General features: G+C 44.9%; 1 protein-coding gene across 4 annotated transcripts in view; it reads left to right on the top strand.

Moving 5' to 3' along the window:
* The window catches only part of NRXN1 (neurexin 1), a 1,084,317-nt gene that overhangs the window by 517,399 nt on the left and 547,098 nt on the right, over positions 1 to 19,820 (top strand). For all 4 annotated transcript variants that reach the window (XM_058667775.1, XM_058667773.1, XM_058667774.1 and 1 more), the window contains exons 11-12: positions 3,894 to 4,275; positions 5,647 to 5,837. In XM_058667775.1, the coding sequence (XP_058523758.1) occupies positions 3,894 to 4,275; positions 5,647 to 5,837 (573 nt within the window). The remainder of the gene's footprint in view (positions 1 to 3,893; positions 4,276 to 5,646; positions 5,838 to 19,820) is intronic.

Genomic DNA, 19,820 nt, shown 5'->3' with positions numbered 1-19,820 from the left:
ATCTGTTTTGTTAAATTTGTTTCTTTCTAATACGTTTTGACATCTAATTGTGGCAAATTCTATGTTTTAGCCTGTAGGCAAATGGATGAATATAGTGGCATTCTGTCAGTTAAAATGATTTTCACTTTTGCCTATTTAGCTCCACTGGTTAAACTCTAATATTAAGTGTGTCAGGTTAACCCCTGATTTGTAGATTTGTAACTGAGGTGAGCTGAAAATAGTGCTACCCTGGAGAAATAGGAAAATTTAATGAAGAGGAATCAGCAAGCCTTTATCTTTGAAAATCTGGGTACATAACCCAGTAGATAATTGGCTCCTTCCTCCTTTTCATAGAACATCTCCATGTTAATTCTTTTAGTATACGAATCCAAGATGCACATCTTTCATACAAGGTGATCCTTATATAGTCAAGTATCTGTGTACATTAAATCTAGACACCATTACTGTACTCAGGGAGTCAGCCCAATCAATGAGGAAAGATCAAGTAGAGAGCTTTAACTTTTGGTGTATTCATTACTGACCTAAACAAGGAATTTACCAAATTAAAAACTTCTTACTGGCTTAACATTTCATCAGCCCTTGAAGACTTTTAAAAAAAAGTTTTTGTTCAATTCCTATAACTTTAAATTTTTTGTTACAATCATCTGAATATCTGCTGAAGAACAAATGTTTCACCTTACACCACGGAAAGTCTGTTTCCTTTAAAAATCTTTCTCGAATCCTATAAGGCAAGTGACGCATGGATTGGCATTTAGCGGCTAGCACTGCGTTATGTCATTTTATTCTCTGAGGAAGAAAATCAACCCAAGTGCTGCCCATAAGCCTTTATTCAGAATTGTCAAGGGAGTGAGCATGTTAGCTGAGGTTCAGTTAGTTTTGGTCAAGGCCAGTTCTTAATAAGGGGAATGATGGATTCTTGTCAATCCACATCCATTGTTCAAACAAATAGTTCTCATTAAAAGGGTTGAAAATGAAGATGATCAGGGTCTACAGTCACATGCAGGAGGTTGGGAAGAGACACCTTCCAGTGGAAAAAAAAAAAGCCAAAATTAGAATCACATAGAATATTCCTTAGCCTTTGAGTGCTTCTCAGGAACCTCTGTGTCCTGTGGAGTGGATGGGTCACACATATCCCTATTCTGTAGATGAGGGAATTTACACTCAAGGAGATACATCACTTGTGTTTTGCTGAAATGTTATTTCTAGCAGAACTGGGAAAATCCAGGTTTGTTTTGTTTGATTTAATTAGCCGGTTTTAACTCATAGACAATTGCTTCCTATTAATACCAAAACAAGATGATGATTGTATGGTAAGCACTTTTTAGGATATCACATTATGAGTTTATCATAATATCATGTTATGAGAATAATACATACACTATGAAACTCAGTTGATAATTTGTCATGCAGGGCAATATGGAAAACTGAATAGTTGACTTAAGTAATCATGCTGTCAGAGTTTGGAAGAGAATTGAATGACCTTTGTTTCAGAGATAGGAAATGTGAAAGATAGAGGACATAGGAGAGAATTGCATACGGTAAATTTTTGCTTCATATAGCAGTAGAGACCTTGATGATGTATCCAGAAAAGGCCTTTTAAGGTAAACAAATTAATCTTCTGGAATAGGGGTTCACATTCCAGGATGATTGGCTATCCCTGCGTGTAAGCTGGAGAATAAGCTAATGATAAACAGTAAGCACCATGACCCTCTAGCAATGTTAGTACGGAGTGTGAGGCATGAAGCCCAGAAGCACAGTAGATCTGGCAAAGATGCAAATGAAAGAATAGTAAGGAAAAGTTTTTGAAAATCATACTGAGAAATCATTTCATCCTTACAGACGGCTTCAAAACAAACAAATAAAGAACTCTGGTACACATCTATGGTTACTGCCATGTTTATATCATTTACCTTAACAATGTGCTCTCTTCTCTCTCACTTTTTCACTGTTTAAAAAACAAGTTCAAAGTAAGGTACATACAAAATGCCTCTTCACCCTTAAATACGCCAGTAGTTCCTAAGAATAGGGATAGCTGCTTAAATAACAATGCAAAAGTTGCTAATGCAGTATATTTTTTCATTTATATATATATCTACATATACATACATGCAAGTATTATTCATATTCTGATTTTGTCATTTGGCCCTGTATTGTTCATATGCTATGAACGTTTTCCCTTCCAGCATAGCATACTGTCTAGGGGGATACTTAATTTATCTCAATTACAGTCCAATATTGTGTGGCCCCAAAATGAACTGTGGAAAAGGATTTTTTAAAGTATGCTCATTTTTTCATGAATACATTGAAGCCCCCTCATATTTTACAGTCTTGACAAAAGAACTGGGAATCATTTAACTGGTTGCAGGGATGTTCAAGCCTTACCTCGGAAGAAAGACTACTGTATTTTCTTAGGAACTAAACTAAAATTATACTTAGTAATATTCTCATTAGTATCACTGATAATGAAATTGCATGAGTCCAGTCACTTTTTGCATTATGACAAATTGGGTGTCGAACCTGCCCAGCAACTTGGCTGAAAGAACTTGAGTGGAACTTAAACGATACCTTTGAGTTATAGGAAACTCATGGTGTTTTAATAAGAAAAGAACAAGATGCAAGGATGAAACTTCTAGCACTCACAAGAACTCCCATGTATTTGCGTTGTGTAATACCATACAGAAAGCACCATGATGTCTCTATTTTGTTTACCTTCAACTTCGTAAGCAGGTGACATTATCATTCTTAATGTAAAGATGTGACTAGGTCAACTTTTAGTGGACTTCACAGAGAACTATGAGATAGAGAGGAATGGTGCCTGTGTTGAATAGTGAAGCGATGGATAAATCTGCAACCAAGTGTGTCAATAAGATTTTAAAATTAATATGTATTTTATTTTATTTAAAAGATTAACTGACATAAAGATCTGCTATCCCACTGTTTCATTGTCCAAATAGCTACAAAAGGTAGAGCCAGAAACTGCATTCAGATCTCCCACAAAGATGGCCCAAGTACTCGGGCCATCTTTGGTTGCCTTCCCAGGTGCTTTAGCAGGAAGCTGGATCAGAAATGACACAGTTGCGACTAGAATCCATATTCCAAAACAGAATGGTGACATTGCAAGTGGTGGTGGCTCAGTTTACTGTGCAATACATTGGTTGGGGCTTGGAGGTGGCAGTACAATCTTTAAAGCAAATGCTACCTCAAGAAAATGTGGACTTATTTTTATTAGCATTCTTCAAGCTCAGATATCCTTTCATTAAAATGCTGTGCTCAGTTTAGTTTGAAAATAAGAGAAATATCTAAGGTGTTTGGGAACCTGGTATGAGGAGCCTATTGGCATTACCAGTACAGTAAAGAAGGGATGGGAACTGCACAATTACTTGAAACACATTTTCTCAAGTCGTGATTCAAACAGTGATCTGCCATTCTTTGCTATTTCTATTGGGTATACAAACGCATAGTCACATTTTATTTTTTTCTTGGAGAGCTGGAAAGAAAATCCGCACCTACTGATTCTACTAAGATGTTTTAAGTAATCATTGTTCTTACTCATTTTCTTTTCTTCCTTCAGCCTGCTGCTCCCTCCCTCTCTTCCCTTGTCTTTCCATCTCCCTCACATCATTTCCTTTTCCGCTTCCAACCTTCCTTCTTTCTTTATTTCCTCTTTGAAATTCTGATAGCTTTTGGAAATGAAGATGGTTTTGGAAACGAAACTTGACCTAACGTGGTTTGATTATGTAAGCCCGCCGACACCTTTAACACCACCTTGGAGATTTTACTGTAAGGATCCTTGTTATAAAGGAGATGTCCAGATTTAAAATATAGTATTCATATGGCAGTCTCAAGTGGAACGTGCCTTTCAGACGCAAATGTAATTATACCTTATCTTTTAGGTCAAATGGCAGGTGACCATACAAGACTGGAGTTCCATAACATAGAGACTGGGATCATCACAGAACGAAGATATCTTTCTTCTGTCCCCTCCAACTTCATTGGACACCTGCAGAGCCTGACATTTAATGGGATGGCATACATCGACCTGTGTAAAAACGGTGATATAGATTATTGTGAGCTCAATGCCAGATTTGGCTTCAGGAACATCATAGCAGACCCTGTCACCTTCAAGACCAAATCAAGCTATGTTGCCTTAGCTACATTGCAAGCCTACACTTCTATGCATCTTTTTTTCCAGTTCAAGACAACATCCCTAGATGGACTAATTCTGTATAACAGTGGGGATGGCAATGACTTTATTGTGGTTGAATTAGTTAAAGGGTAAGTATGTGGAGGACCGATGGTAAACAAATGAGGCTTTTGAGAAGTTGCTTTTCAGTCTAAATGTGTGCGCTAAACAGAATGAATTGGCCTGTGAGAGTGTCAGCCGCAGCAGGTGGAGAGTGAAGAAGGCATTTGTCTGAATGGTTAGTATGTTTATGTGGACTCAGTAGACTTGTCTTTCTTACGAGATAACAGAAGCGTGCAGTTAACATCTATTTCTAATTTGTGGTAGGAATTCCAGGAGTCTTACACTTTCTTTTTTTTTTTAAGGTTTATTTATTATTATTGGAAAGACAGATTTACAGAGAGAGGAAAAGTGAGAAAGATCTCTGATTTGCTGTCTTTTTACCCAAGTGGCCCTAACAGGTCAGAGTTAAAGTGATCTGTAGCCAGGAGTCAGGAACTTCTTTCAGGTCTCCTATGTGGGTTTAGAGGCCCATGGCTTTGGGCCATCCTCTGCTGCTTTCCCAGGCCACAAGCAGCGATCTGGAGTAGAAGCAGAACAGCTGAGACACAACCTGGTGCCCAGATGGGATGTCAGCACCTGAGAGTGGAGGATTAGCCTTTTGAGCCATGGTGCTCTTACATTTTGAATGATTTTCATGACTATACAAGTTGCATTAAAAATTATACAATTTATGGGCTAATCTGTAATAAATAATTTTCAAGTAATCAGGTTACTTAAGCTTCACGCAGTGTCATGTAACTAAAGCTTAATTTTCGATCAGATTTCCCTGAAAATCGTAGGAAGAAATAGATGTGTGAAATGTCCTTTAGACTGTGATGAAAACTGATGTATTTTTCTGGAGTTAACCCACCATTTATTCATTCTCTGAATATAATCGAGTATTACCAATAAGCAGATAATGTGCCAGACGATGGTGTATATATTACTTATCACTTCTGTGCACCTCAGAGATCCCCACAACCCCAGGCCTCACACTGCAATATGCAACCCTGCGGGAGCACAGCAGCACAGCAGAAAAACACTACAGTGAGCAGGTGCACAGATTCAGGAGCCCTCCAGGGAAGGGCAAGGGCAGGGAGGGGCCTTGGCGCTGCATCGTGAAGCATGAGTGCACATTCCTCTTTGAAAGACGGGAATTCCAGGTGTAAGGGAAGGCAGGCGCAACGATACTGAGAGTTGCCATTTCAGTGTGGTTAGCCAAGGAGGAGGGGCAGAGTAGTGAGACGCTTTACCTTGTACTGAAATGCAGACCAGGGTTTCCGATCCGCTTCTGAACTGAGCTGCAGGGTAGCCCACTCTCATTCCTAGTCATGATGGGCCCGCCTGGAAAATAAAAGATCTCTCTTTGTGATAGCTTGTTTGATTCCATCGACAGTTCCACATCTTTCTTTCTTTTACAGGTACTTGCATTATGTGTTTGACCTGGGAAATGGTGCTAACCTCATCAAAGGGAGCTCAAATAAACCCCTCAATGACAATCAATGGCACAATGTGATGATATCGCGGGACACCAACAATCTCCACACTGTCAAGATCGATACAAAAATCACAACGCAGATCACCGCGGGGGCCAGGAATTTAGACCTCAAGAGTAAGTGTTTGCCGAGCCAGAGGCACAGGCCACGCCTCACAGCCTTCACTTGCTTGGCAAACCCTTTCCCGAGGACTGTGAGTGTCCCCTTTGCAGAGGCTGACCAGAATCTCCGTTTCTGGCACCTAATTAATAATACAACACAGACACCTCTGCTCCTCATTAATGTGGCAGGAATGTATGTATTTTTCATAGTAGCTTAAAAAATGCAACACCTAAGAACGCAGGCATGGTTAAAATTTCAAGAGGGACGAAAATGTGAGGAAAACATTATTCTGGGTGCCGACATTATAAAGAACAGCAGACATTTACAAATCTCTCTGGTCCCACCAGTTCGCTGCTGACAGGAACTAAGGGCTAAGCAGAGGCACAAGGACCTTCACGCAGAGCTCACTCCCCTTTGCTCAGCTTCTCCAGATGCTGGCAGGTGGCCCGTGACCCAGCGTCCGCGTGACTGTATCCCACAGTAATTCCCAGTGCAGTTTTCCCCAGGGAGGCTTCCTTCGTCCACAGCTAGGAATGTCTTAACAGATGTATGCCTTCCTTATTGATACTGCAGTTCCCAAATGAGCAAAGCCTCCTGCTTTGAAAACATGTCAGTTATCAAGATACCAGAGGTTTCTGTTGGAGGGTTTTTTTTTTTTTTCTGCGATTCACTGAGAGGCCCTCTTGCTTCTCGCCATCCCCTCTCGTGTGGACACTGCAGCTGGCCCTGGAGCCTGTATTAGCGTGCTGCTCAGAAAGTGGACAGTCTGAGGTTTGAGTGAGTTGCCCAAGGATTAAAAAAAAAAAACGCAGCAGCTGCAGTGAAGAAAAACAAAGTCCTGACACACACTCCTCCCTCACCACGTCACTCTGTCCCAATGTACTGGAAAGCTCTGCAGACAGGGCGGGCATAGTTTTGCTTGGAAGGAGTGGCTCATTTCTCTTGATGGGACCACTCCCTTTGATTCAGAAGGTACATGCATGAAAGAGAGAGGGACCCATAGGAAGAAAATTCAACGGAACACTTTCTAGAGAAATAGGCTGTTTTAAAATAAGGTGAAAGAAGGAACAATCATCCACTTTCTGTAGTTACAGAATATAGTCACAACCCCAGGTCTTTATTTGTTCGACATGGAAATGTGTGGCAATGGCTGTCTCCCTTCTTTCACAGTACGCCTCTTGTTAACTTCAAAGAGATTCTGTTTGTGCCCACAAATCTAATGGCTTGGCTCAAAACGATAAAATGAAACTCAAAGGAAACGCTATTTAGCAAGCCAAGCCCCTTCCTCTTTCCTCACTGAGTGAAGGGGAGGGAATGTACCCCTGTCCCTGTTTCCAGGCTGCCCTCTTGTGCGACAGGTTCTGATGGTAATTGCCAAGGGAAAGGGTAGAGGGCGAAACTCCGTGTGCCGCTCGGGACAGCCAGGGAAACTCCATGTCATGTCTGTGTAGGGGACACCTCTGGAATTGTCAGTGAATTTCATTGCCATCTGTAGATACCAACTCGGAGATTAGGGTATCTGGAAAAGAAGCAGTTCATATTTGGTGCGAGTACGTGCCACATGCAGTCCGGCACACTGAAGTTACAGACCGACACCCAGGGCTGTGAACCTGAACATGGAGGGGCTGTCTCCTGAGAGGGGTGCATTTGCTAATTTCTCATGAAGGGAAAAATAGAAGTGAGAGTGGAAGAGTGCTGTAGTACAAGTCTTCACGGTGGAGTTGATGTGGATGTACCTTCATAATATTAAAAGACCACAGATCTAACAGAGAAGAGCTATATAGAGAAAGTTCTTCTGTCCACTGCTTTACTCCCCAGTTGGCCGCAATAATCAGAGCTGAGCCAATCTGAAGCCGGGGGCACGGAGCTCTTCCAGGTCTCCCACGCGGGTGCAGGGTCCCAAGGCTTCGGGCCGTCCTCAACTGCTTTCCCAGACCACAAGCAGGGAGCTGGATGGGAAGTGGAGAAGCTGGGACATGAACCCAGTGCCCGTTGGGATCCTGGTGCGTGCAGGGCAATGATTTAACCACTAGACTATCACGCCAGACCCTGCAGATCTGATTTTTATTGAAATGTGAATTGTGTCATCTAGTGTCAACTTCAGAAAAAAAAAAACCTCCCATGATACAAAAAAAAGTAAAGCTCTGAAACAAATTATAGTAATTTCTTACATGCTGTGTCATATCAAGGAGTTGAATACTGAAGTTTGATCAGAGATACTCATGGTTGTCAAAATGGACAGGTTACAGTTTAGAATTTCTTTTTTTTTTAAAGATTTATTCATTTTTTTTTATTACAGCCAGATATACACAGAGGAGGAGAGACAGAGAGGAAGATCTTCTGTCCGATGATTCACTCCCCAAGTGAGCCGCAATGGGCCAGTGCGCGCCGATCCGAAGCCGGGAACCTGGAACCTCTTCCAGGTCTCCCACACGGGTGTAGGGTCCCAAAGCTTTGGGCCGTCCTCAACTGCTTTCCCAGGCCACAAGCAGGGAGCTGGATGGGAAGTGGAGCTTCCGGGATTAGAACCGGTGCCCATATGGGATCCCGGGGCTTTCAAGGCGAGGACTTTAGCCGCTAGGCCACGCCGCCGGGCCCACAGTTTAGAATTTCCTAAGTGAACAAACTGAGTTTCCCCTCAAAGCCCGTGAGGGCCTCATTGCCACCTGTCAGACCGTGCCAAACAGAGGAGCAAGTCCTAAATCCAGACCTAGGCTTTCCAAGAGGGGTGTGTGCATTACCGGCCCGAAGCCCGCGTGTGACGCACGCCGTCCACGAGAGGGCGCAGGCACGCCGCTGTGCTGCTCTCCTCTGTCTTGCTGTGGGTGTGGCCCTGGTTAGGAGGGCTGAGCTCTGAGTCTTGGGGACAGAAAGTTAGGGTTCCTGTCCAGAAGGTGGACCTGTGCGCGCACAGGCCAGGACTGGACTGGAATCCAAAGTCTCGTCAGGGACAAGGCCAGGAAGCCTTTGTGAGGAAGCAGGGATTCAGGGAGAGCCTGGTGATGAGTAAGAACAGCCTGGGGTGGTTTCTGCTTTCCTTGCTGGAAATCCCAGTGGGATTTTAAGGGTACTCACTTTCGTACATCAGAGACTTTCCTGCCTGACCACTTCACACCATATTGTTTTCTGTTGTTGCTTTTTTAAAAAAAGATGTATTATTATTCTTTGAAAGGTTGATTTTTACAGATAAAGAAGGATAGATAGAGAGAAGGAGACAGAGAGGAAACTCTTGCATCTGCCAGTTCACTGCCCAAGTGGGTGCAACAGCTGGAGCTGAGCAGCTCTGAAGCCAGGAGCCAGGAGCTCCCTCTGGGTCTCCCACGCGGGTACAGGGTCCCAAGGCTTTGGACCTCAAGCAGTGAGCTGGGTGGGAAGTGGAGCAGCTGGGACAGGAACTGGCGCCCATACAAGATCCTAGCACTCTGTGGGGAGGGTTGGTTACATGGTGTTGTTGCTTTTTAGTTTGAATTTTTCATCGTTTTTGTCTTCTAGTCACATGGAATTGAGTCACTCTAAGTGAAAGAAAAGCGAAACCTGATTTTTTTTTTCATAGCTTAAGGAATTTAAATTTTCAAATGGATTCTACTCCCTGTTTGGTCTTTCTCATAGTGATGTGAAAAAAACCTAACTGCATTAGGATCACGATGATATTGATGCAATTAAGATTTTTTTACTCCAGTTCAGACTAACTGAGGTGACTGAGACGGAAATGCAGGGAACAGTAAGTTTCAATATTTTCATAAAGTGCTCACTGAAGTTGATTACACGTGAAAAAAAACTGTCTTTACCTGTTGCACAATTTGTATCGAGCCAAATCTTAACACATTTTTATCTTTGTATAAATCCTGGTTTTGCTTTTATTTTAGAGTTTTCTTTTTGTTTTAGCAGTCCTTGCTTGATGTCACCACGTTTATCGGATCAGGATGTTTGCTTTTGTCGTGTTGCTATACCTGAAAGAGACACTGGAGGGCAGCCTAACGCCACAAACCGTGGTGCGTGGGACTCCAAAGGGAGCAGGAAGACTCCAACCTGCTCCCTTGGCTCTGGAAAGCAGGCTTTCTTTGTTTTCAGAAATCTAAAATTCCGTGTTTACCCTTCATGCTCTTGCCTATCCCTGTGTTTCGCTTTAGAGGCAACATTTTCGATTACAAACTTGAACATTAGGGTGCATGCTTGCCATGCACCACTTTGGAGGGAGGTAGTCTAAGGACCCTTCTTGTGGAAGAGGAATTCCACGCAGGTGAGCTTATTCAATTTGCCTTCCATGCCAGTGCCGGGTGCGCAGGGGCTGTGTGGCTCTCCCTGCCGATACAGTGTTGTTTCATCCCTATTTCCCAGCTGCCCGTGTTCTGTTCGCTTTGGCTGTTATGTACAAGCTGCCCCCTGCAGTGGAAGGAGCATCCGTTTGCTCTCAGGGCTGATTCCCTGGCACTGCTCTGCGTTCATTTGAAAACTTCTGGGTCCTGCCCCCTTTAAAGATAGGAAGGATTGGTTTGAATTCCTTCCTGTGTGCTTTCTCTTGTTCCTTTATTTGCCTAATTTGTAGGTTTGACTCTGTATATACATAGAAAAGGGATACTATTTCTTGAGTCCCTAATAAATACTAAATGGGTTTAAATGAGGTTCCTGTATTGAATCTTGCGATTACCCAGGGATTTGAATTGAGGTCAGTCTTGCTCATGCATTAATCTAGTTCAAGAACAAAGAAGCAAAAAAAGGGTTGTTTTGTGTTCTATCCTTCCATGGGAACCCTCGTTAAAATATTAACCCAAATTTGTCAGCAAATTGAGGATAAATAAATTGCTTGGTGGACAGAAGTGGGAGGGCCAAAACATTGCTTTGCGCAAAAAATGGAGTGCCCTCAGGTGGCCACTTCACAAAATTACATAACAGTGGATATAATTAATGGCCTCAACTAGGTCAGTGAGGTAGTACATTGTCTTGTCTTCCTCATTTATTCTCTCTCCAAGCTGCAAATTCCTTGACCTGAAAGGCTTTGAGCTCCTGGGCTGTTCCTTTTTTTCTTTTTTTTTTAAGATTTATATATTTTTATTGGGAAGTCAGATATACAGAGAGGAGAAAAGACAGAGAGGAAGATCTGTCCACTGGTTCACTCCCCAAAGTAGCTGCAATGACTGGAGCTGAGCTAGTCCAAGGCCAGGCGCACAGAGCCTCTTCCAGGTCTCCCGTGCGAGTGCAGGGTGCCTAGGCTTTGGGCTGCTCTCGACTGCTTTCCCAGGCTACAAGCAGGGAGCTGGATGGGAAACGGGGTTGCAGGGATTAGAATTGGTACACATATGGGATCCTGTCACGTGCCAGGTGAGGACTTTCGTCACTGGGTTACCATGCCCCCCCGTGTGCTGGTTTACGGTCATATTTCTTCACCTGTTATCATCTGTCTCTGGCTTGACCTCTCCTATCCCTCCTTCAGCCTGGAAAGGGACCTCGATCTCCTAAGTATGGGGCACCACACCTCTAAAAGGTGAGCAGAAGCAGCTCAAGGAGGAGGCCTTTCCTTCAAACGCATTCCATCTGTAAGCAAACACTGGAAGAAGTGTATCTCTTATCTCTGATCTTGAACTAGTTATGTCTCCCCACTCCAACGCTGAAGATGCTGAAGACAGGGGACCACTCCTTCATTTTGCGCCCCTTGTGTTGTACTTTGAGGCTTTTTAAGAAGCCACATCCTAAAGTCCTGGCCCCCATTCAGATGCGTGCAAGCCTTGTTGATTCAGCCCGTGTGACATGACTGTCCATGCACAAAGCCCACATCATTCAATGACTTCCCAGGACACGTTCCAAAAAGAGTCCAAACTGTGGGCTTTGCATTTGAGCAAGATGTGACGTTGACAAAGAAAGAAGGCGGTTGTTGTCCTTTTGTTAACGCTGTCTTTATGACACTTTTTTGCTTGTAAGGAAAAAGATTTATTAATGCTGCTTCAGTTTGCGGGCTGTATTAAGGACCCATTAGGAAGTAACGGAGACAGGAAAGCCTGGCAGGTGCTAAACAGGGAGGGCACACAGAGGACACAGATTCCGTCCCAGGGATCATGCCGGGCTCTTGAGTGCAGCACTGAGCCGCTCCGTTGGTCACAAATAGCGACTGCTCCCTGACCCACACCTCACACCCGCTCAGCCTCCTGCCACCGCCCTGTGTCGCTTTCTGCTGCTGCCGGCCTCACCTCCTCTGGGTCTCCTGTGGCTCAGGGCCTCTGTGGCTGTTCTGTATGCATTTCTGCTTGGGGCTGTTCCCTGCTTCTCACTTTCAAACACTGGCAATGACAGGAGCTAGGACAAAGCATGGATCAGCGCTGGTCAGCTCAGCCCTTTGTGTGGGCTTCAGAGGCCACCAGAGTGGCTCCCTTAGACCAACTAGCTGTGAACACAAATGTGGATTTTCATGGCGTAGAAGGTGGACTCCCAGTATCTCCTGGGGAGCCGACTGCAGGCTGGAGGGCTTCCCAGAAGGGAGCAGGATAATATCCTTCTTCAGAAAGACCCTGCCAGCCAGGGGAGAACTACTGCGGGGTTAGAGCAGGAAATGGGAGTTTACACACACTTCCCAATTATTCTTTCTGAGGAGGGGCTGAGGCTCAAGGACAAAAGGAGACAATCACCATAGCAGAGGACAAAGACAAAAAAGCTGGGAGTGCGTAAAAAGTGAGACTTGACATTTTTGTTACTTCTTTTCTCATGCAAGAAATACAGGGTTGTTACTTGAAAGACAATTAGAGACATGAAACTATTGTCTCTCCTCTGATGTCTCCATTGAATCCACACGCTTGGCAGAAATCACCATGATTCTATTCTCTTTACTATAAAGGCTTTGTCAGTTTGGTTTTTAATCCCTTTGTCACTCCCTCCCACTCTCAGGGAGACATCCTTCCCTTTCCAGGCACTGTGGTCTGCAGTCTGTTCTCTACCTGGGACTTGAAAGGTCATCTATTTGCTACCCAGTGACATTTGAACCAACCTGCACTCTTGCAGTAGAGTTTAAATTCGTTATAAAATTCCTTTATCTGCGGTGCTTCTCCTCTTTCTTTTTCAGATTTCCTTCTGTTCTGCTTCAGTTTTATGGTTACTAGTGTTCTTGGGATAAGAAATGTGCTTGGGGCAAGTTACACCTGCATGGCCATACAACTATTGTTCCAGAGTCCAGTCTTCTAATTCCCAGTTAAACAGGGAAAGCTCTCTCTCTCTCTCTCTCTCTCTCTCTCTCTCTCTCTCTCTCTCTGCTTGATTGCTACTGTCAGCCTAGAGGGAGCCCTGAAAACTCTGCATCCTTATATGGACTTTTTGGAGACCATGGGTCTAGTTAGTCAAAGGGCAAGATGGAGAGCAGAGACCAGCAATGTGGGATGGAGACCAGAGACCAGCAGCGTGGGGTGGAGAGCAGAGACCAGCAGCGTGGGGTGGAGAGCAGAGACCAGCAGCGTGGGGTGGAGAGCAGAGACCAGCAGTGTGGGGTGGAGAGCAGAGACCAGCAGCGTGGGGTGGAGAGCAGAGACCAGCAGCGTGGGGTGGAGAGCAGAGACCAGCAATGTGGGGTGGAGAGCAGAGACCAGCAATGTGGGGTGGAGAGCAGAGACCAGCAGCGTGGGGTGGAGAGCAGAGACCAGCAGTGTGGGGTGGAGAGCAGAGACCAGCAATGTGGGGTGGAGACCAGAGACCAGCAATGTGGGGTGGAGAGCAGAGACCAGCAGCGTGGGGTGGAGAGCAGAGACCAGCAGCGTGGGGTGGAGACCAGAGACCAGCAATGTGGGGTGGAGAGCAGAGACCAGCAGCGTGGGGTGGAGAGCAGAGACCAGCAGCGTGGGGTGGAGACCAGAGACCAGCAATGTGGGGTGGAGAGCAGAGACCAGCAGCGTGGGGTGGAGAGCAGAGACCAGCAGCGTGGGGTGGAGACCAGAGACCAGCAATGTGGGGTGGAGAGCAGAGACCAGCAGCGTGGGGTGGAGAGCAGAGACCAGCAGCGTGGGGTGGAGAGCAGAGACCAGCAATGTGGGGTGGAGACCAGAGACCAGCAATGTGGGGTGGAGAGCAGAGACCAGCAGTGTGGGGTGGAGACCAGAGACCAGCAGCGTGGGGTGGAGAGCAGAGACCAGCAGCGTGGGGTGGAGAGCAGAGACCAGCAATGTGGGGTGGAGAGCAGAGACCAGCAGTGTGGGGTGGAGACCAGAGACCAGCAGCGTGGGGTGGAGAGCAGAGACCAGCAGCGTGGGGTGGAGAGCAGAGACCAGCAGCGTGGGGTGGAGAGCAGAGACCAGCAGCGTGGGGTGGAGAGCAGAGACCAGCAGCGTGGGGTGGAGAGCAGAGACCAGCAGCGTGGGGTGGAGAGCAGAGACCAGCAATGTGGGGTGGAGACCAGAGACCAGCAATGTGGGGTGGAGAGCAGAGACCAGCAATGTGGGGTGGAGAGCAGAGACCAGCAGCGTGGGGTGGAGAGCAGAGACCAGCAGCGTGGGGTGGAGAGCAGAGACCAGCAGTGTGGGGTGGAGACCAGAGACCAGCAGCGTGGGGTGGAGAGCAGAGACCAGCAGCGTGGGGTGGAGAGCAGACCTTTTGTTTCCAGTGCAGCTTTAGACAACCCAGTCGTTCCAGTTCGCAGATGCTGAAAGTTCTTGATGTAGCTTCCACACACCTAAGACACTAAACCAAACTCTGACAAACACGGGCCTCAGACTGAATGCTTGCAAGTGACCTGAGAAGATCAGACGTGGGAAGAAGCAGTCTTCTCCATTCCTCCCATTGCTAAGTGGCTCCTTGAAAGCCAAATCCAGCATTCCTAGGCTGTTCAGGACAAGACACTAGTTCACCTTCCCCAGTGAGTTTTGATGAGGAAACTCAAGTTGTTGAGGACTTTGGCATGTGTGCCGTTATGGGGTAAAGTGCCCAAACAGGCTTAGAGCTCAGCTCTTAACTGTCTAGCTGACTGCTTAGAATACTCAAACTTCTTCCAGAAATGGCCCTTGGGTGCTGATTCTTGGCCAAGGGATGCTCGGAGTGAAGATGTACTGTGTCCTGTGCTGCTTGGTTAAGCTCCTGCTACCAGCAGGGAAAATAGGTTTAGGAATAGCTATAACCTATGCCCAGTTGGCCTGGCTCTCTTGTTCCTTCTTTTGGCTAAAGAAAGAAGTAGAAAAAAAACTTTGGATAAGGGAAGTATGAACTTTTTCAGTCTAATTTCAGAAAAAAAAGAAAAAGGGGCCAGAGAAGGTGACAGAATTCAAAGAACCCAAGAGCAACAACACAAAAAGGTTCTGACTGGGCCTCATGAAAGCCATATTGAGGAAAGCTATGAAGTCCCAGGGCAGCAGTGCTGCCTGCTTTGTTTGCTGTTGGGGACTAGCTGTCTTCCGTGGGTTCCAAATGAGCATTCTCTCATTGCTTTCTGCAAGCTATCAGCCTTTGCTACCAAAACATTGCTAACTGTGGCCTCCTCCAACCACCCCCTGATCAACCTAAAATATCAGTAGGGATTTGCTTGGTTTAGGCATTCTGGTTCACGTTGTAGAGAGAATAGACTTGGTTGGGACAGATGCCTTTGCTATCACCTAGACAGGTAGTTGGGGGACATGAGAGAGAGTCGTGTACATAATAGTTGGCTAAATTTGCTTGAGCCAATATTTGGATAGACAACTTGGAAGTTAAGTAGGACCCTAAAAGCTCCCAAAAGCTGATGTTTGATCTGATATACAACAATCAAAGAGTAGAATTTGCTTTGGGGCTTGGGGTAAGATTTAAAATCACCAAGATGGTGGCAAACTGAGCACTCTATGGTTCTAGAACATAAAATGATGAAAATCAGAAGTACTTATTCATCAGCATTTTGTGTGTGTGTGTGGTGTGAGTGGACAAAGAGACCATGCCTGATGCGAAGTCAAGCAGAAATGACACCCATGGTACAAAAGCCAACAGTGGCAGGTAGAGGCACCCCGAATTTTACAGGGAACACGGGGGTATGGAGGACACGTGATTGTTGCCCTTTCGGGCATAATCAGGAATCACAACAGGTTCCCACAGATTGCTAAAGGACAGAGAGGCCCCAGCCAGTGTCTAAGAAGTGCTACAGTTGTTTACTATGAGTCCCAAAAGGCAGTTGTCTCATTTTATCAGGGTTCACTTGGAATACAGCTGTTGCTTTCCTTCAGCATGAGTCAGAGGGAAGCTAGCTTCTGCCCCGATGCTGCACAATTCCTCTCGAGCCGTGGGTCAGAACTTGAATAGACTGAGACTTTGGGTGGGCTTAGTTCAAAGTCACCTTCGCTCCTGCAGGCACGCTCCAAAGCCTGCTCTGCTCGTCCGAGTCTGATAGGACAGCATGCTGTAATGGCTTGCATTGCTGTTATCCTGCTATTTTTATACACCGAGTGTGCTTCCAGTCCTACTTAGGAGCTGCATCAGGTCAAGCAGGCTTTTCTGTTCCCAGCCACAGGAATGCGGCTTTCTGTATCTATTTTCTTTTTCTTTTCTCTTTTTAGGGGCGCACTGTTAGCCTTAGCAATTAATTCTTGTGGTTTTCTTAAAGGCAATAAAAGAATCAATACATGATAATGAAAGATACAGAGTTCAGCGCCAGGTAGACTTGGATGACAGCATCTGTATTCCATTGCGTTCCTGTTTGTGCTCAGGTACTTTCCATCACTGTCATTTGTGTCGCCACCTGCCCCTTAGTTTTACACCTTAGCTCTAGGTGAAGTTTTTCTCTTTTGTTTTCATGACAACTGATGGGGTCACTGGACTTAGCCCTGTTCTGGGTTTTGAAACTAAGGTAAGGATTGGGATAGTTAAGCATCATCTTAGAATTAGAATGATAATAATTTAAAATTCTAATGGTTATTTTAGCCACTTCTGTAAGTTCATGACCCATGCACTGTTAAAAATATTTGCAAATGGAGTCTCAGTGGATTCCCGCCACAACATGCAAGGTTAGCCAATGTATTTTGGATGCTCCAGGGCGTAGAAACATGGGTGAGAAGGGCCCTTAAGCATGGCTGGATATAACTAGTGTTGGCAAATCCTAGGACAATTTCATTGTTGCTCTGGCACTAGAAACTGCCTGGTATTCCCAGATTTGTAGATGTTTCTTAAGATGTTGTTATTTTTTAAAAGATTTATTTTTAATTGTAAAGGCAAATATATGCGGAGAAGGAGATATAGATAGAAAGATCTTCCATCTGCTAGTTCACCCCACCAATGCCCTAAGTTAAGCTGACCTTAAGGCAGGAGTAAGGAGCTTCTTCTGGGTCTCCTTTGTGGGTGCAGGGTCCCAAGACTTTGGACTATCACCTGCTGCTTTCCTAGGCCAAAAACAGAGAGTTGGACAGGAAATGGAGCATCCGGGGTACATCCGGGTGCCTATATGGGATCCTGGTGCATGTAAGGTGAGGACTTTAGGCACCACACCACTTCAGCTACCACTCCAGGCCCCAGAGCTGTTGCTACTTAATAAGACTCCTGGTCTGATTGTAGGAGATGCTCCTCTCTCTCCTCTCACCAATTCCATTACTCCAACACAGCTTCCTTAGGAGTCCTACTGCAGGCTTCCCTAGGAGTTGAAAGATTCTGGAAATTATATTGTTTGTGCTAATTATTAATTTTATAGCAAGATCTTTTATAAGTTTAACAGGCACACTCCCATGTATTGTTCGAAGTCTTGACATACTTGTTTGCACTTCTGCTCGTACTTAAATTTGAATCAAGCACAGCAATAAGATAATAGGAAAACAGTGTTTTCACAATAGAAGTGGTCTGTAGCTTGATTCTGCTATTTGTTTTCTTTTCATTGATATAATAATCTTCCTCCATTGTGGCTCTATCATCATAGTTAGGACCCATACTGTTGTTTGTTGAGGACCTGCATGTTAGAGACCATATTAAAGTTTTGCATAAGAAAGCATCACGTTAAAGAAGCATGATGTTATATTTAATCTATCCACCATATTAATTTTTACTTTAAGCCATCACATTAAGGCATAGTTAGTTGAGGAGTTTGGACCATGTACAAACTTGCAGAAAGAGTCTAGTCTCACATGCAAGATAATTCTGCAGCTATATTTCATCATAAAACAGTGTTGAAAGTCAGCATCAAGGCGGCCATCTGCTTTGGCCAGTCCTCAGCAGGAGGAGATGGGCAGGCTTGAGTTTGGTTCCTTTCTTCTGTTTCCCCACATGTGTTTACTGGGAACAGCATCTGACATCAGCGCCTTGGTTTGGCAGATCCCTCAAATTCTCACCTCTGTCACGATGCTTCGGGGGCTTATCCAGGGCTCCTCTGCTGGACCTTCCACACTCAGCCCTGGAGTGGGGATACCCTGCGTCCTTTGCGTGCTGATCCCGCTTGGCTTGTTTCATTCATTTGCTTAGCCCCCTCTGGACCCATGAGAAATTGCCATGTATCATTTGCCCCCAAAACCCTGGAAATGCAGCCCATTTCCAATGCTGTTGTTTATGTTCTGCTTCCTTGAGATGTTTAAAGACTTCTCAGCCTGTCAACCCCAATCCTGCAACCACCCACTGCCTCAAACTCAAAACTGTTTCTCCAGGGCATCTCTTGAGACCCTAAGCCCGGGGCTAGAATGAAGTTCTTCCTTGGGATTAATGGTGAAAAATTCACTGTGCGGTAATAACTCGTCCTAAGATGGTCTCAGGCTGTCTCCACTGTTCCTGCTAACCCAGTCTTGAAGTAGCTGAGGGAGTGAGGACTGGAGAACTAGCACTTTGCCCTTTGCTCTGTACATTTTATATCCAGGGATCAATTTCCTGCATTGGCAGGTGCTGATTGTGTTGGCACTTCAATTGTAACTTCAATTTTGATATTGTATTCTCTTAATCTTTACGGTATGATTACCTAACCTCTTAGATTGAATGAGCTATGAGGGAATTCAAAAAAAATTGTGGAAACGGAATAAAAAGCAAAGTTTAGTTTAGTTGAAATATTTTGAAATCTTTTCATAATATGCACTGTTCATGAAATTTCTGGAGAACCCTCCTATTAGGACCTTCCCTAAAATGTTAAGTGAACAGCCTGTTCTCACCCAGCTTGAGGTAGAAATAGAATTTAAAGCCCTATTGATAGCAGTATTTAAATAGTATTTCTATACTTCCAAATGTATTGGCAGCAATTCCTCCTGGATATTTAGAGTGAAAGGTAATACTTATTTTATGCTTGGAGTGAAATGCTTATAATAAAATGAAACATTTCCTCGTCTGTGTAATGCTGGGCTATCCAGACTTCTGCATGGCCACTCCATTTGTATCACAGTCGACATTTCACTGCTGGAAAGTGCGGACAAGCTGGAGATCTTCACTTTTCCTTCGCTTTGTTACGCTGTGTGCAGAACCTGTATGTTAGTTCTGTCTCCTTAGGCGCTGAAGATCAGGTGATTGGAAACAGGGTTATCAAGCACTCATTACAGGATCCAGCAAGTACTTGCTAACACAGTGAGCTGTTAAAGCCATCCATTTTCTTAGCTTTAGAATAAGAGTTGACCTTGAGGAAGGACCTTTGCTCTTACGTATTTGCATTTCCTCTGATGAACATCTTGGACAGGTGTCTGGCACAGTCCCCACATCCCATATCACACTGTCTCAGGCAAGTTGTGGCTCCTCCTCTTCCCAGCAAGCTCCCTATTAGTGAAGACCATCCAAGGCATCCCATGATGGCTCACATAGTTGGGTCATTGCCACCCATGTGGGAGACCAAGATTAGATTCTTGGTTCCTGGTTTTGTCCTATCCAGATTGGGGGTTGAGACCATTTGAGGCGTGAACCAGGAGAGGGAAGATCTCTCACCCTCACCATGCCCTCCCCACCCACTTCTCCTTTTCAAATGAAAAGGAAAAATCCAACAAGAACGATCTGCATGTTGGGAGAGTAGAGTAGCTGGAGCCCTGTCCGAGGGAGGTGCTTTATTCTCGCTAAATTTGATCAGTTTTGTGAAACGACTCCATCATTGAGGCAAAGCAAAAAATTCCTTTTTAGAAAAAAAGAATAGG

Source organism: Ochotona princeps, chromosome 8 (assembly GCF_030435755.1).
Source record: "Ochotona princeps isolate mOchPri1 chromosome 8, mOchPri1.hap1, whole genome shotgun sequence".
In the NCBI taxonomy this organism is placed as follows: domain Eukaryota; kingdom Metazoa; phylum Chordata; class Mammalia; order Lagomorpha; family Ochotonidae; genus Ochotona; species Ochotona princeps.
Note: the sequence above shows the minus strand (reverse complement) of the source record. Positions and strands in the feature narration are given on the sequence as shown.